At 34.5% G+C, this 17,137-nt stretch overlaps 3 protein-coding genes across 9 annotated transcripts; 2 read left to right on the top strand and 1 right to left on the bottom strand.

Moving 5' to 3' along the window:
• Nucleotides 1-3,319: 3,319 nt before the first annotated feature.
• LOC111790906 (N-alpha-acetyltransferase MAK3) lies at nt 3,320-7,017 on the bottom strand. 3 transcript variants are annotated; one of them, XM_023672042.2, is made up of 5 exons: nt 6,696-7,015; nt 6,491-6,611; nt 5,709-5,764; nt 3,665-3,882; nt 3,320-3,592 (listed from the first exon to the last, which is right to left on the bottom strand). In XM_023672042.2, the coding sequence occupies exons 1-4, from the start codon at nt 6,897-6,899 to the stop codon at nt 3,673-3,675; spliced, it is 591 nt and encodes a 196-aa protein (XP_023527810.2). In that variant the 5' UTR covers nt 6,900-7,015; the 3' UTR covers nt 3,320-3,592; nt 3,665-3,672. The 3 variants fall into 3 exon arrangements, with proteins under 3 accessions (XP_023527810.2, XP_086978992.1, XP_023527802.2); XM_087122866.1 differs by having other exon boundaries at nt 3,320-3,882; nt 6,726-7,017; XM_023672034.2 differs by having other exon boundaries at nt 3,320-3,882.
• Nucleotides 7,018-9,755: 2,738 nt separating this feature from the next.
• LOC111807526 (B3 domain-containing transcription factor FUS3) lies at nt 9,756-12,499 on the top strand. 3 transcript variants are annotated; one of them, XM_023693289.2, is made up of 6 exons: nt 9,756-10,090; nt 11,376-11,429; nt 11,524-11,624; nt 11,710-11,756; nt 11,854-11,930; nt 12,011-12,499. In XM_023693289.2, exons 1-6 carry the CDS (start codon nt 9,878-9,880, stop codon nt 12,308-12,310), a joined length of 792 nt encoding a protein of 263 aa, XP_023549057.1. In that variant the 5' UTR covers nt 9,756-9,877; the 3' UTR covers nt 12,311-12,499. The 3 variants fall into 3 exon arrangements, with proteins under 3 accessions (XP_023549057.1, XP_086985619.1, XP_023549049.1); XM_087129493.1 differs by having other exon boundaries at nt 11,364-11,429; XM_023693281.2 differs by having other exon boundaries at nt 9,757-10,090; nt 11,340-11,429.
• Nucleotides 12,500-13,701: 1,202 nt separating this feature from the next.
• Nucleotides 13,702-16,994, top strand: LOC111809788 (uncharacterized). 3 transcript variants are annotated; one of them, XM_087118272.1, is made up of 2 exons: nt 13,702-14,408; nt 16,785-16,994. In XM_087118272.1, exon 1 carries the CDS (start codon nt 13,815-13,817, stop codon nt 14,391-14,393), a length of 579 nt encoding a protein of 192 aa, XP_086974398.1. In that variant the 5' UTR covers nt 13,702-13,814; the 3' UTR covers nt 14,394-14,408; nt 16,785-16,994. The 3 variants fall into 3 exon arrangements, with proteins under 3 accessions (XP_086974398.1, XP_086974377.1, XP_086974413.1); XM_087118251.1 differs by having other exon boundaries at nt 16,726-16,994; XM_087118287.1 differs by lacking the exon at nt 16,785-16,994 and adding an exon at nt 14,739-16,719.
• The last annotated feature ends 143 nt before the right edge of the window (nt 16,995-17,137 follow it).

The following is a 17,137-nucleotide window of genomic DNA, read 5'->3' as shown; positions in this document are numbered from 1 at the left end:
AGAGAGACATACCGATTTTGAATCCTATGGTAAAAACAAGTTTGTTATAAGGAGACACATACATTTATACAGAGACAATTCTAGATTTTGAATCATATTATAAAAATAGAATTGTTATCCAGAAAAGACACAGATTTTGACACCAGATTTATACAGATTTTGACACCTATAGATACAGATTTTGATACCAATTAATGAGACGTTAGAATGATGACATTAGTGGATTAAGTTAAAATCGTATTTTTTAATTCTATGAACCCTTCTTTCTTTTCTCGAAATCATTATTACTAGTACAGTATAGAATATATCCCACCGAATACATAATTAAATTGGTTTGCAAAATCCTCTAAAATCAAACTATTATTAAATTAATAAAATTTATTCTAATTATATTTTTTCAATGAATAATAATAGGTTATTATGATTTTGAGAAAGCCGCTATGGTGAAATCAGTAGACATGCTGCTCTTAGGAAGCAGTGCTAGAGCATCTTAGTTTGAGTCCGAGTAGCGGCATGCCATTTTATATTATAAAACAAGTTCTATAATATAATTACTTTTTCGGGTCATTTCAACTTTCATTACAATTCACTTGATAACCTTATTAGTCGGCAGGACTCTATGGATAGAGTAGATTTTGAGATTTTGATTTTGACACCAAAGACACTGTATCCATTTTAACACCATTTATAACATATTGACACGATTTACAAATTTAGACAACAAATTGTGATTTTGACACCAAATTTAGACACGGTACCATTTTGATTTTGACAGGCTTATAACAAATTCAGACAACTGATTTTGAATACCCCTATTTTATTGTTAGTATATGGATGGAATCATGTATAACTATGTCTAATGAAAGTGATACACATTGAGTATAGAGAGATTGGATCCTACGACCATAGTTTTAGGTTCTAATACGACGGAATGTCATGATTCATGTCTACGTGTGTTTGCAATTTATGACTAACAAGAGAGTCACTTACTAAATGTTCGAGATTTTTCAAAATACTTTATTCTCAAATAAAATTAATAATGAATGATATTCTAGACCATTATACATTCACGATAGTCATAATAGCATTAACTTCTGTATTAATTCCGGATAGTTTTCACGGTTTAAGTTTTACTTAATAAATTTGTATATTTAAATTTGCTTGAGATTTATATATTGTAGTTCTAGTTTTAAAGATATTTCTTGAGTCCAAATAAAAAGTGCAGGTAGCTGCGACAACAAATAGTGTTGTTATAAAGAGAGAGATACGATCTTAAAACGTATGAGAAAGAATAGAGATTGAAACATGTTTTAAAAACACTTGGATTGTTGCAGGAGGAAGACTATCAGTATTATCATGTAATAAGACTGTTATAAAGAGATGATTTTGAAATAAAAGGAGAAATTATAGTAAAAATAGGATTGTTATAAAGAATTTTATTAAGAGAGATAAGTTTGTTATAAGATTCTAGCAAAGTAAGAGACACAATTTATAACAGATTTAGATTTAGACAACCGATTGTGATTTTGACACCAAATTTAGACTGACACAATTTATAATAGATTTAGACCATTTATAACAAATTTATATAATAGATTTAGACCATTTATAACAAATTTAGACAATAGATTATGATTTTGACACCAAATTTAGACTGACATGATTCATTCATAACAGATTTAGACATTAGATTGTGACGATTTATAACAGATTTAGACAATAGATTGTGAGGGTGACATCAAATTTAGACACCTGATTTAGACAATAGTATGTGATTAGATTTAGACAATAGAATGTGATTTTGACACCAAATTTAGACACGATTTTGATTTTGACACACTTTACATTTTGACACCAAATTTAGACACGGATTAATTTAGACACTGTGACACTTCAACATTTTGACACCAAATTTAGACACTTAATTTATACACTGTAACCCTTCACAATTTAAACTTCAACATTTTGACACCAAATTTAGACACTTAATTTATACACTGTAACCCTTCACAATTTAGACACTCGCTTAATATTTTGACACCAAATTTAGACACTGTGACACTTAATTTAGACACTGTGACACCAAATTTAGACCAGGTTTTGACACCAAATTTAGAGTTTAGACACGACACCAAATTTAAATTCAGCTATATCACATTTTGACACCGTTTAGACAACACCAAATTTAGGGCCACTTTTAGACAACACCAAATTTAGGGCCACTTTTAGACAACACCAAATTTAGGGCCACACGACACCAAATTTAAATTTAGACACGACACCAAATTTAAATTTAGACACGGCAAGATTTTGACACCAAATTTAAATTTAGACACGGCATCAGATTTTGACACCAAATTTAAATTTAGACACGGCATCAGATTTTGACACCAAATTTAAATTTAGACACGGCATCAGATTTTGACACCAAATTTAAATTTAGACACGGCAAGATTTTGACACCAAATTTAAATTTAGACACGGCATCAGATTTTGACACCAAATTTAAATTTAGACACGGTATCACATTTTGACACCAAACGGTATCACATTTTGACACCAAAAGGTATCACATTTTGACACCAAATTACACCAAATTTAGACCTACCTACATCACATGTTTTGACACCAGACACGACACCAAACGGTATCACATTTTGACACCAAATTTACACGACACCAAACGGTATCACATTTTGACACCTACATCGTACATATTTTGACACTTGATTACACCGATTTTGATACAATTTTGACATTTTAAAAAGATAAAAATAGGATCATATAAAGTATAAATTTTGAATCGTGATTCTTAAAGAAAGAGATACAATCTATCAACATTTAATAATAGGATTGTTATAGATTTAAAAATAGGATTTTTGTAATAGAAAATGTACCTTCTTAGTGTAATAGGATTCTTGTAAAGATTTTGAATCCATAATAAGATTGTTATAAAGATTTTGAATCAAATAGAATAGAAAGAAACCTATTTTGAATATGTTAGTTCATTTTCCTATCAATTTTGCTTTAATTTCTCAACTTTCAAATGTGTAACTATTTAATTTATACCATAAAAAATCTCTTCCAAACTAGTCACTTCTATGTATCATTAAAAACTCTCACAAAAAACAACTTAACAATTAAGTTTATAAACAAATTTTTATCTCCAATCAATTTAACCTTCTACAAATCAAAGAAACCACATCAAATATGTTAAACCTCTTGGGATAAAGCACCAATCACCACCGCCTTCAGAATTAAAAAAGGCAAAAACATAAGAACTTCAATAACTTGGCTTAGACCCTATAATTTCTTAAGAAGTTTCAACTGGAAATCAAAATCCTTTATTCCAATAAACTCATCCATCTCTCATCCCCATTCTCAAATAGACAAAATAATCAAAACTGTTTCTCATTCCATTACAAGTTTACAACGCCGTAAAGGGAGAACTCAGATGGCTAAATTTACAGCATAAACAACTTTATAGAGCTCTGTCCACTTCTAACTACTAAGGACAACATCAAACAGATATCTGACGAACCATTCGGGTCGGGTTTAATGCACAACATCACATGGCTGGCGGACAAAGTAACTATAGAAGGAAAAAAGGGTGAATAGTGTTCACATAAATTGCTTAGCTTCAAAAATAGATGGGATATCGTACCATTTGTGCTATAAACTGTCGCCTTCCCGTCGATTATCGTTTCTGTTAGCCATCAAACTCAAGGATGGGTGTGATTCCATGTGTGGAAATAATAACTTTAGACGGAATGCATCAACTCCATTCAAGTAATAATGAAAGAGTCGTTTTGCCCTTATAAACCCCAGACGACCATATAGTGCAAGTGCTCCTTTGTTTGTAACTTCAGCTTCTAGTGTGACCTTCAGTCAAGACAGTATCAGATGGTAAGTTGTAAGTTAGCATGTCACATTGCACAAAACAAAGCTCATAAAGAAGAGGAAACGAGCGATCCTCTCCCTTGAGGTCGAAAAAATTATAGAAAACAATTCCAATAGGCAAAGCGAATAAAAGAGTGGCTGCAGACTTGGATAAAATGAGAAGGTCAGCATGAAAAGAGTCTGACAACATCCTTAAAAGGAGGTTTAACCACGTTTTTCTAAAAGATATTTGATTTCTTTTGAAAGGGTGACTGCATAATAATTGCATTAACCATCTACTCCATCTACTCAAACAACTCAAAACATGAGTAAGAAAATGGTAGCCACGCTATTTTATGGAATTAAACTAAATAAGAAATGATTTGTGCGAGATCCCGGAGAATGAAGCATTTTTTATAAGAGTGTGGAAATCTCTCCCTAACAGGTACCCTTTAAGACCTTGAGGGAAAGCCCAGAGAGGACAATAACGGCTAGCGGTGGGCTTGGGTTATTACAATTTAGTTCAAATTGTCAAATCATGTAAAAAGAAAAAATGTGCTACTCAAGACGGTATTACAGCAGGAAAATTCAACATAAGCCATTAATCTCAAATTCAGATCAGGTCCAGCTACATCTATACCATCCATTCAGGAGAACTCCCAAAGATTATTCAACCTGGTAAATTTGAGCCACATTCAAAACGATTAGACTTCCAAACTTGAGAATGCTCCTTTTCTTTTAAACTAAAAGTGTTCAAAACAAGTTGAGCACAAGTCATCTAATCAACAAATCCTGTAAGTTTGTTGCCTAGCTCTACAACATTGGAATTGAGATACTTGCTATAATATTAATATCTTATAATATTAATATCTAAGATAGGTAGGCCCCAAACCCTAAACCTGTGATCTCAAAAGTAAACATGTTCCCCATCATTCTTGCAAACCTCAAACCTTCTTAGTAAGGAGAGGAAATGAATTCTCTTCTAATTTAATAACTATGTGCCATATTAACACCCAAAACCTTTTTGACTTCTCTAGTTCACCAAATCATGATCAAACTTTCACTACAACTTAATTTATTTTATAGTTAGGACGCTCGGAAAAATACTCGGTATCTGGTAGCTATCTCCAAGGGGCTTCAAAGTTTCCTTTTTTTTCTTATCTAAATTAAAGGTCATTACTACCCAACCTTTGGGTTCGTTTAAGTTAACACATCAATACTTTAAATTGTTACGTTTCAATCCTTTTTAAATATTCCATTTTCTCCAACGTAAGAAAACAACAGTCAACTTAATAGAGAGATATATGAGGTTAGATCACTAAATATATCATCAATTAAAATTTCTACATTGAATGATTGACCTGTAGTTGTAATTATCTTCAGTAAAGTTATGACATAATATCACATGGTGGAGTTAAGCTAATTTTCTTTCTAATTGTCTAATGGAAGGCACTCGCATGGATCAAAACAGAGCTCGATAAAAGCGGATGTCTCCAAATCCAATTTACCAAGTAGTACCAAATAGGAGTACGGGATTGAAAGAGAATTTGTGGTGAAAAGACCACTTGGGATTTAAAGGAAATGACATAGCAAGTATAATATCAGAGATGCATGCTCGAGCTGCATTTTTCTTTACAAGGGAACAAAGCTGATGCGGCCTATTAACTTGCAGTTCAGTGATTCAATTAAAAATGTTAGAAATCAATCTCTATCATATCGGGAAGGGAACTCACAAGTTAGTTGCTTTGACTCCTTTAATGAATCAATAAAGGAACATAAATATTGGCATATATAATATAGAGGGAATACCATATTTGATGCTAACATACCTCATCACAACCTGATTCCATCATGACTCTTATTGATCTCGTGACAAGCTCAGTAGCTACAATACAGACAAAAGAATTGATAATGAAGATCTTGAACTCTAATAGGTTTATTACAAAAATAATGTGTCTTAAAACCAAATTTAAAATGGAAAAACATTATGGAGTAGGTTCAATGTTATGGTAATAAACAAATGATGTTCTAATCGGTTAGACGAACACAACTCTCCACAATGGTACGATATTGTCCACTTTGAGCATAAGCTCTCATGGCCTTCCTTTGGGCTTCCCCAAAAGACCTCAGGATACGATATTGTCCACTTTGAGCATAAGCTCTCATGGCCTTGCTTTGGGCTTCCCCAAAAGGCCTCAGACCAATGGAGAGAGTATTCCTTGATTATAAACCCATGATATTCCCTAAATTAGCCGATGCCGGACTTTCATCATCCAACATAATCAACTGTTAGGAAGAGAAAATTGGGATCATGATCTTGAGTAAGCAGGCATTCTTGTCAAAGAGAATTGAGTAGAAACTATTCTAATATGTGATTATATTGTAAGAACATAGAAATCCAAGTAAATTATACAAATGAATCTTCCGAAGAAATTACAGCTCCAATTTACATGGAAAACTATTGAAAGCTTCAAGATAGGATAACTCAAACAGCTACGAGCAACTAGAACCGAAAATTTCAATGATCACGCATTAGAGTAAATGAGCCATTATCAAACACGGATAAATAACAATCACTTCACATAAACAAGAAAAGCAAGGAAAAATTTACCAATGCCTTTGCCTCTATAAGGCTTGATGACCACCAACATGGCAATGTACCCTCTGAAAGTGCCCCGATGCTCTCCCATCTTACAAACCACCGTCCCGACACATTTTCCTCGATGGAAGGCCTGAAGAAACAACAAAAATTAAAGAGAATGGCAACGATCATGATCTAATTAGTCAGAGATTTGACACAAAAGCGAGATTAATACCAGGAATGATAGTTGAGGCCAGAGATATACGAAGTAACGATAGGTGAATATGGAGTAGGGTTCACTGAGTTCTTGATCGACGAGATTCATGATAAGAGGCAAGTGATGCTCACCGCCATAGCTTACGTACTCTATCTCCGATGCTTCAAATTCAACTTTCCTCGTTTCTCCCTCTTCTACAACGCCGTCCACCTTCGCTTCCATTCTTTGTTCTTCTCGCCGGAGACCGCCGCGTCGCCTGAAGGAATGCCGCGGAATTTTGGATAAATTAATCAGTACGAGAGAATTAAACTCAAATACCAGAAAAAAAGATTGAACCCTTTGAATCCCTGAAAATCTTTATTTATTTAAATTATAAAAATTACCCCCAAATTTTTACCCCAAATAAATTTGGTTAATTCAAGTAATTACTCAATCAAATTTATTCTTAAAAGAAATTGATTAAAAAATAAATATTTAAATTTTTTTAATAAAAACTCGAGTATGCACTCGTCTCCGACGTCGAAGATTTAGTTCTCATATTTAAAATAAATAAAGCTTATCTAACTCAACTAGCCATATACGTTCGATACCATATACGGGTATAGCATAGTCTGTGAGAGGAAATTCAAGCTCACGATCCGTCTGCATAGTGTCACGGTCATGCTCGTCCAAAGCGTGTTGCCCATGGCCGCATGCCCATGACAAGCCCAACCTTTTATTTCTTTTCATATTCTAGTATTTTACTTTTGTATTTCTAGGAAGTATGACGTTTCAGAAATATCATGTCTAGGTATATCTGACATGAAATGCCTCCAAATGTATTATTGGGGTATACGACTAATTGTCAACTTCTCCCTACCCAAGGTTATATATTGTGAGCCGTTGTTATTTCTCTCTTGCTTGCTTATATAACGTCTCTTTCAAAAATCTCTCTCTGCCCTCGTTTTCTAAAATCTTCTCTTAAAATCGAGGACAAAGGCTCGAGCATACGTCGCCTAGCCGTAGGCGACGCAAGAACGAATTGGCTTAGCTCACTTGTCGTTGGAAAGTAAGTGTCGCATAATCGCAAGTCCACTGGCATCAAAAGTGCGATTGTGACACATAACGTCGGCCCCAACCTGGAAGACAATGATCCTTAACTCAATCTCGAACACGTTCGTCCCATAAAGACACCTATTGTGTTGGTCTTATTTTTTGTCACTAGCTAGGTAGATGGGTCCACAGTGCGCAATGCATCCCTTCTTACGCTAAGGCATTACATGCTAACAAACTTGTCTGACACTCTTGTCATGCCCAAAGCTAACTTTGTCCTCATACAAAAAAAAGCACGTTATCATATTTTGAACGAGTAAAGTTCATCTTGGCACATTCATACCCGTCTTATATACATGATTTGAAATATATCAATTATATAAAATATACTAGAAATTCGCCCGATAATTATTTATTGTACAATGTCATAATCTGGCAATTACGATGACACGTTTACCTCAACAAGATATGATAATTTGTAGTCGATATATATATATAATTTAATCAAGAAACTAGGAGTTAGATCATAAACGGTATACTCGTATTTGAAAAGCTAATTTGACCTTATTTAAAAGAATATATTTAAACTTTTAAAAGATTTGCTAGTATAAAAAAAAAAAAAATACCCATAAAATTTTAATGGTAATATTAACACATTTTTATGAAATAAAAAATTATTGTCATCCATCTATGAATAGAATCCGTCTATTTGAACTTCATAAACTATCTTCAATTTTTTTTTTTTTTAATTTTAAGGATATTAACATTATTTTTTATTCTACCCAAGTCTATCGTTTTATATATATATATATATATATATACTTTTGTAAAGTTTAAGGTATTACCTAAATTTTTGAAAATTAAAAGATATTATTAAAATTTAGTTCTAAAATAAATAAAATTAAAAAAAAAAGTATAAGAATGGAAATAAGATAATAAGAACTAAAAATAATATTTAAACTTAATTTTTTTTTATAATATTAAAATAATTTTTTTTATTCCAAAATTTAAAAATCGTATAATCCAAGTCCCCAAATTTAAGAAACTGTTTCATTAAGTCCACGAATCAACGGCTCTATTAAATAATTAATGAATCACTAATATGGCAATTTTATGATAAAATAATAATTAGTAGAATAAAAGTAATAATTATAATAATTTAAAATAAATAAAAATACCCATAAAAAAAAATTTTAATTAACCCCTAAAAAATTTAAAGGTATTTTTGTAATTTTTTTTATGAGTAATAACAAAAAAAAAAAAAATATATTTTCGAAACAAAATATTTTCTTTAGAACGAATGATAATTGACAATGATATTTTTTAATTTTTAATGTTTTAAGTTAAAAAGATTTTTTTTAGACTTTCTTTAATTTAAAAATATTATTAAATTTTTTTGAAAGTTAGCCAAAATAAAAACCATTCTTTATTATTATTATTATTATTATTATTATTATTGACCTAAAAATAATTTGATTTTATTTTGACTCAAAAAAAAAAAAAAAAAAAAAAAAGGTGACGGAGAGTCCAAAGCGAAAGGCGCCAAAAGGCCATTGATTAAGGGCGAGGGAAGAGTGTTAAATAAAAAAAAAAAACGGGGGTTGGGGTATAGTCGTTGCATGCAACCTCAGAACTTTTCCTCCACCTGTATCCCTCCTCCTCTCCCCAACTTTCATCCCTCCCCACCGTCCATCCGTCTCTCACTTCCTCGCCACTACCCTTCTCTCCTCCCTCCTCTTAACCATGGTTAACCTTTTTCTCTCTCTCTCTCTCCTCCCTCTCTTAACCATGGTTAACCCATTTCTCTCCCTCCCCTCACTTATAGAAAGATACTCCTCTCATTTAACCATCACTTAACCTTGGTTAACTTAACTTCCTTTCAATTTAATGGTGGTACGTAGGAATATTTAAATCGTTTCACGTTGTTTGATTTAATGAGTAGTTTATATTTAACTATGGTTAGATTTATTTAATGGTGATGTGTAGGGAGATAGAGAGGGGAGAGGGTATGATACGGATATAATTGTTATGTTATGGTTGTTTTTAACCACTCACCATTCCCTTCCTCTATTTCACCACTCCCTTAGCTTCCACACTTCCCCTTTCTCTCTTGCCAAAAATAGCACATTATCTACTGCCCCTTTTCTCTCTTCCTCCTCCTCCTCATCATGATGTCCATCATCAACCAGGATCACTGCCCACTCCAAGACGTCAACCACCGCCTCGCCGCCGCTTCCCCCGATCTCGCCGCCGCGGTTCCCGGCTTCGGCGGCGGTGGAGTCCACCGCAAGAAGAGGATGGCCCGCCAGCGCCGCTCTTCTTCTAATCTTCACTTCTCCTTTCCTCCTTCTTCTTCTTCCGCCCACCTCCCTCCCCCTCGGGTACTCTTCTTCTACTTCTTTTACTCTCTTTATTTTTTATTTATTTTTTTTGTAATGCAAATTTTTATATGGGATTTAAAATTAAAAAAAAAAAAAAAAAAAAAAAAAAAAAAAACTATGAACTTCCCGTCATATAAGTATTTAAAAATTATATAAAATATGAGTAAAATATTTTATTAATATGTTTGAGCCACTAAAAATAATCCAAATATACAAGAGGGAGTTAGAAGCAGGCGCATGGATTGGTGCAATGGTGCAAGAACATATTAATAAAATAAAAGAAAATAAAAGAAATGCATTTGTTAGGGTAATTTGGTAATTAAAGTGGAAGAAGGAGGTGAATTACTTAAGGGTTAAGAATTTGTAAGGCAACCCTAAATAAAGTAGTTTATGAAAACGAGCAAAAGGTAAGCGAATCAAAGGAGGATTACCATGTATATGTTTAGGTACAAATTGATTATTACTAAAATCCAAATATTTATTTATATTTGTTTTTTTTTTTTGTTTTTTTTTTATTTATTTACAATGGTTTTTTAATAATTTTTTTTTTTTTTTTTTTGGTTCATCAAACACGATATCATTCTTGTACTTTTTTTTTTCTTCTTTGATGTTATGTTTTCGATCCTAATGTTGGATTTTTAGGTGGTCGTGTCGGGGTCCGTGTCATTGGTGTTTTTGAACTCTTTTTTTCATAATGTGTTTGGAGATCACGGTCGGGATTCTTCGATTCGATTCGGTTTAGTTTTGATGTAGCTTTTGAGTTTCGAAACTAAGAGTTTTTTAGCGCTTAGGGTTTCGAGTTGGGATTCTTCGTTTTGGTTCGATTTTGATATAGTTGTTGAATTTTGAAACAAACGGTTTTTCCGAGTTTAGGGTTTTGGGTCTTTTTTAGGATTTAGGGTTTCTTCATTTCGGTTCGATTTTGATATAGTTATGAGTTTTGAAACTAAGTGTTTTTTTAGGATTTAGGGTTTCGAGTTGGGATTCTTCATTTCGGTTCGATTTTGATATAGTTCTAAATTTTGTAACTAAGGGTTTTTTAGGATTTAGGGTTTCGGGTCTCAGGTCGGGGTTCTTTATTTCGGTTCGATTTTGATATATTTGTCAAGTTTTAAAACAAAGGATTTTTCGGGTTTAGCATTGGATTTTCAGTTCGGTTCGGTCCGGTTTTGATTAGTTGTGATTAAAAAAAAAAATTGTTTTATTATTATTATTATTATTATTATTATTTTGTAAATTGAATGAACAGGTAATTGATCCAAGAAGGCTGAAGTTTCTTTTTCAGAAGGAGCTGAAGAACAGTGATGTTAGCTCTCTCAGGAGAATGATACTCCCAAAGGTGTTGATGAACAAAATTATAATATGCTTTTTAATTAATTAATTAATTAATTAATTACTTAATTAATAACTAATTAACACAAATTATTTCTCAGAAAGCTGCTGAAACTCACCTCCCTACTTTGGAGTCTAAAGAAGGAATCATCATCACCATGGATGACTTGGATGGAGTCCATGTTTGGAACTTTAAATATAGGTTTGGTTTGGTTCGGTTCGGTTTTTTTCCGTTCGGTTCGGTTTTGTATGTATAGTTATGTTTTTAAAATCGTTGGATTTTGCAGGTTTTGGCCGAATAACAATAGTAGAATGTACGTACTTGAAAACACGGGTAAGCTCTCTTCAAAATCGTTACCAAACAAGGCTTAGTTTGTGTTCACGTTATGATCTAACATAGATATCGTAATTTTGACATCGAGTTGTTGCAGGGGACTTCGTCAACGCCCATGGCATACAACTAGGAGATTTCATCTTGGTTTACCAAGATTTTGAAGATCATAGCTACGTAAGCTAGCTTCGTTTTGTTTCCAATACGATAATCTTCGTAACACTTAGTATTTGTTTAATCTCTAATTAATTTTATAGGTCATTCAAGCAAAAAAGGCGTCCGATCCAGAAATATATTCCGACATAGCAAATAGTTGCGTTATGAATGGCGATATTGTGTTTCAAGACTTCAATGCTAGCAAAGCTGCTAACTCTATGTACGTGCCTAGTTCAACTATGGACGATCCCGTGTCATCGTTCATCTACGACACTAGCTCAGCTTTCGATAACGATTCGTCGTTTGACTTTATGAGTAGCTCAATGACCAACTACTCGAGAATGGGAGGTATCGAAGGCTTTGGATCAGTCGAGAACTTGTCGCTCGATGACTTCTACTAAGAGACATAGCTACAATAATAGTAAAGAAGCTGGTGCATGGTTCCACAATATGATCAAATATTTAGCTAGAAAAACCTTTGGAGGAGGAGAAAGGTTTGAACTTAATTATTTTGGTGCTAAAATGTGACCATGCAAGTTTGTATAATAAAAGAATGCCAAGCTTTCAAAGTCGTTGCCTTGTGTTTTCTACCGTCTTACCCGTCTTACCCGTCTTACCCGTGCTGCTTCAATCAGCCATAATTAAGAATGTATATGAGTTGCGGTTGAGTTTTAATTTTTTTTGGTTGGTTACTCGAGCAACTCGTATAGAGTTCACAATCTAACCTAACCAAACTCAACCCTCTATTTTTTGGTTGAGTTTAGTTCGGTTGTTAAGCTATTCATTTTTTTTAATTATTTTAAAAAATCTACATATCAACTTACATTAATAACTGAAATCTCATAAGTTTCAAATATAAAATATTTACAAGTCAGAACGCAACACTAATATTAATTATAAACACAAATATTTTTTATTTTTTTTAAGTAGAGTTGGGTTGGGTTATAACTCTGTATTTTTATTGGTCGGGTTGACCCGACCATGTAAATATCAACCTGCAATTAAACTAATAATAAAAGTTTAAAGTAACCCAACTTTTTTTTTTAAGTTATTATTATTATTTTATTTAATTCTATAATAATTATATTTTTTACCCCTTTAAAACGAGTCACAATCCACTCCTTTGGGGTCTTACATCTTCGTTCTCTTCCCTACCTAAAGTAGAATCTTACAATCCACCTCTTTCGAAAGGATCCCCCAATCTACTCCCTTTCGGGGCCCAACATCCTCGTGTTCACCCTCTTTCGGGACTCAGCCTTCTCGCTAGCACATCGTTCGGTGTCTAGCTTTAGTACCAACTGTAACACTCCAAGTCCACCACTGACATATATTGTTCTCTTTAAGCTTCTATTTTCAAGTTTTCCATAAAAAATTTTAAAACGCGTTTTGCTTTGAGAAGTTTTCACACCCTTATAAAAAATGTCACGATCATACTACAAATAGAAGACACGAAAGCAGCACAAGTGATAGGCACCCGATAACATAAAAGTCAAAGGCAAATAATATAACGTGATTGAGGAGGACGGTGTATTAGGACAATATTCTATATTAGGTTTCTTACCTGTTTAGTTTTTCCCTTGATTTTTTCTGCCTGACAGCTCGACACACCTGCACAGTCTTGGCAGTATGGCTTCCAAATGGAGCTCATGCACGGCTCTCCTACATTATTTAACCTAATTATTAATTTTTTTTTACTTTTGGGTTAAATTCTAATTTTTCACTGAGGGTAATTTTTTTTTTTTTTTTTTTACCGCTTCGAAGCTTCGGAACAGCTTGGAACTGGGAATTGTGAAGTTAATCGAAATCCTTGATTCTACAGTTCTATTGAAAACCCTAATTCGTTTTCGTTGATTTTACTCTGAAATTAGGGCTCGAAGCTTTCAAGGTGGGTTCTGCGCCACGTTAATGGCGGAAACTACTAACACAGAGGAGCCTGTATTTGATGTGAAGCGCAAAGTTGATCCCTGCTCTGAAGAGAAACAGGAGCGTTCGAACAAAATTCAGAAGCTCGAAGTGGTTGAGGGCGATTCCTGCAATGCTGTGAAGAATGGTGTGAGTGGTGAAGGGATTGATGGCGATTCTTTGGTTGAGGGAGGGAAAGATGGTGGAGTTTGTGTGGATGTGGGAGAAGCAGAAGATGAGGATTACGAGGAGGTGGACAGCGACGAGGATGAGGAGGAAGATGACAGTGACGATGGTGGAAAGTTGAGTGGGAAAGTGGATGAGGATCGTAAGGGGAAGGGTATCATGAAGGACGACAAAGGAAAAGGGAAATTTATTGAGGAGGAGGAAGACGACGACGACGACGATGATGGAAGTGAGTTAGGCTCTGAAGAGAGCGATTTGTCGGATGATCCGCTTACGGAGGTCGATTTGGACAACATACTTCCTTCAAGAACGCGGAGGCGGACTGTTCATCCTGGAGTTTATTTTGCTACGGATCTGGGGAACGACAACGATGATAGCAGCGATAGCGATGCTTGAATCTAGACGAGGAAGGTCAGTAAACTCGGAAATTGAACCTTGGAGTTAGTAGAAGTGATGTGAGTTGATATTGTAATGAATTTCATCATATAATTTGATTTTTAAGCTTACATGTTTTCTTCCCACTTTGATATCCGAAGCATTGCTTGCATCTAAGGGTTTTTTTTTTCCTAACATGCTTTTATGAACAACGGACAATGAGTATCAAGTCTTTCTAGGGGAATTGTACCCATCACTCTTAATTGAAAGCCAAAATTTTACTCACTTAAGCTAAATTAGTGGATATCAGAAGAACATATAATTCTTGCTCATTGAGAAGTTTTTGGGATTCAAGCACTATTGCAGTAGAGCCTGCCACTAAGAAGAAACCTTGAGAACAGTAAAACATTGGGCTGCAGATCTTCTCCTCTCATAGATTGTAATCATGCAAATGCCTCTTGGAGTGAAAATTTTCCTGGGAAAAGACTCACTTGATGACAATAACTTGCTAATCTGTTAGGGAGAAATCCTGTTCAATGAAAGCATTGTTTTTTTTACATTTATTTTCTTTCTTTCTGTTTGTCAAATTATCTCTGTTGCAGGAGAAGTTAGTGATGGGCTCATGTTGATTGTTGTTATTTGCTACTTATTAGTGCGTTTGACGATATATGTGACTATATGAGTCTTCATCATTGGTTTTTGCTACTGTCATTCTTGGTTCTATCGAACTTGTTTATCTAGGAAATCTTTATCCGTGGTATGTTATAAGGGTGCTGGTATAATTTTATTTTTCCTCATGCTCATGTGTAACTGATTTGATAGAACTCTCTCTCTGTCTCTCTGTCTCATTTTTTGTAGCATATGGACATGTATGATATGCACAATATGCTGAGAGGGTATGGGTGTAGGGGGTGGAGATTAAGAAACAATGTACCGGTTCTCATTGGAAAAAACAATGAACTGGTGGTGTAGGACATGTGCCAAAGATTAGAGGAGGAGGATCTTCTACTAAGTCCAAAATCCAAGGGGGGAGGGTGGAATGGGGGAGATCACAAAGCTTCTTCAGCTGTGGATAGAATCAAAATCTGAACCATGGGGGAGATAAGAATAGGCACAAAATTCACAACTCTATTAAGCTAGCTACTCCAAACTTTTTAGTCCTAGAAGTTGTCACTTGGTAAGTGGCTTAGTCCTTTGAGAGACACTCCCCCTTCTCTTGTAGACAGAAATTATGCTACCCCACCTAAGGAGCGGTGGGGTAGGGGTAGGGGTAGGGGTAGTTAATTCAGACATGGGAACTTAATTTGGAGGGTAGCTAGAAGTCATATCTAACTTTTGGATAATCTTTGTGTGGATTTCTTCTGACAAAAATTTTCGAAGTAGTAGTGTTTAAGGTGGCTTCAGTCTTCAACAGCCACCCCACCCCTTTGAAAGCAACCTATGCTATCCCTTCCCAAGTAGCGGTGGAGTGATTTTGAAAGAATTGAGGCATAAAACTCCGATGAAACGTTGAGTGACATCCAACTGTGTCATCATGGCAAAAAGAGAGAAAAAGAAAGTCTGTGGTTTACTTCTGACTAATTTTTTCAAACTAGTTTGGCTGGGTTGTTATGAGAGGTGAGAGAGGATGAGAAAGTTATTTACTTTCCCTGACATGGATTCACCCCAGGTGTTGGTAGAATATCTCGGTGACACAAGAAGTTGTTTGAAGACAGTGTGATCTAGGAAAGGGCACTAGAATAGAACGGTGAGATTCTACTTTGGTTGGTTGGAGAGGAGAATGAAACATTTTTTATAAGAATGTAGAAAGGTCTCCTTATCTAACGCGTTTGAAAAATCTTGAGGGGAAGCGGACAATATCTGCTAGCGGTGGGTTTGGGTTTGGGTTGTTACAAGAACTATGTAGTTCGATACTTGGGAATTCTGGAGAACTGCCGAAGACACATTCCATCATCTTTGATAATCTTCCAACCATTTGATTGCTGTAAAATTAAGCTCCCAAGTACTCTTCTAAGAACTATTTGCAAGTGTGTAGTGATGATTATAGGCAAAGAAGGCATGATGTATGACTTTGTGGTTGGTCAAGAATCTTCCTGGAATTATATTATTATATGGATGTGGCAATGGGAATTGGGGATGGAGTAAACTCTGGTTTCAGTTTGGATGCATATTTTGTTTTTGTTTTTGTTTGTGTGTGCAGTTCTCAACCTGTGTGCAGGAATCTATTCTCTGCATTGATTGATATGAACAGTTTCTTTTAATTTCTTTCCTTTTCAATCCTCTTCTTTCTTCTTTTTATTCTAAATATGAACCATAAGTTTGTATCTCATGCTTCCCTTCCTGGAAACTGTAGTCCTACGCCCTCATATTCTTCTTTCTTCTTTGGTGATGGTGTTCCCTTTGGCTGTGGAGGCTTGCGGCGGCGACGACGACGACGACTTTTGTCTATCACCACGACGTCAGGCTCCAAACAACTAACTCCAAATGATGGCCCCCCATGTAAAACGACAGATTACGGTGACTAAATCAACTCGCGAACCAGCATTGTAGTCCTCCATGAAAATGAGAGGAATGAAATTTGGCTAAATTAATAGAAATACTCTTTTGACCAAAGTCATTTTATTACAAGTATAAATATCGTTTTTTATTTTCTAGAAAAATTCATAAACCAATACAACAAATAACCTTTTTTACTCGGTTTATAGTTCAGAAAATGAAATTTGGATGCTGGTTAATAAGTGATATTTAACTCACGTTTTCTTTGG

The sequence above is a fragment of the Cucurbita pepo genome, chromosome 1, assembly GCF_057944985.1.
Source record: "Cucurbita pepo subsp. pepo isolate OVF chromosome 1, ASM5794498v1, whole genome shotgun sequence".
Classification (NCBI taxonomy): domain Eukaryota; kingdom Viridiplantae; phylum Streptophyta; class Magnoliopsida; order Cucurbitales; family Cucurbitaceae; genus Cucurbita; species Cucurbita pepo.
Note: the sequence above shows the minus strand (reverse complement) of the source record. Positions and strands in the feature narration are given on the sequence as shown.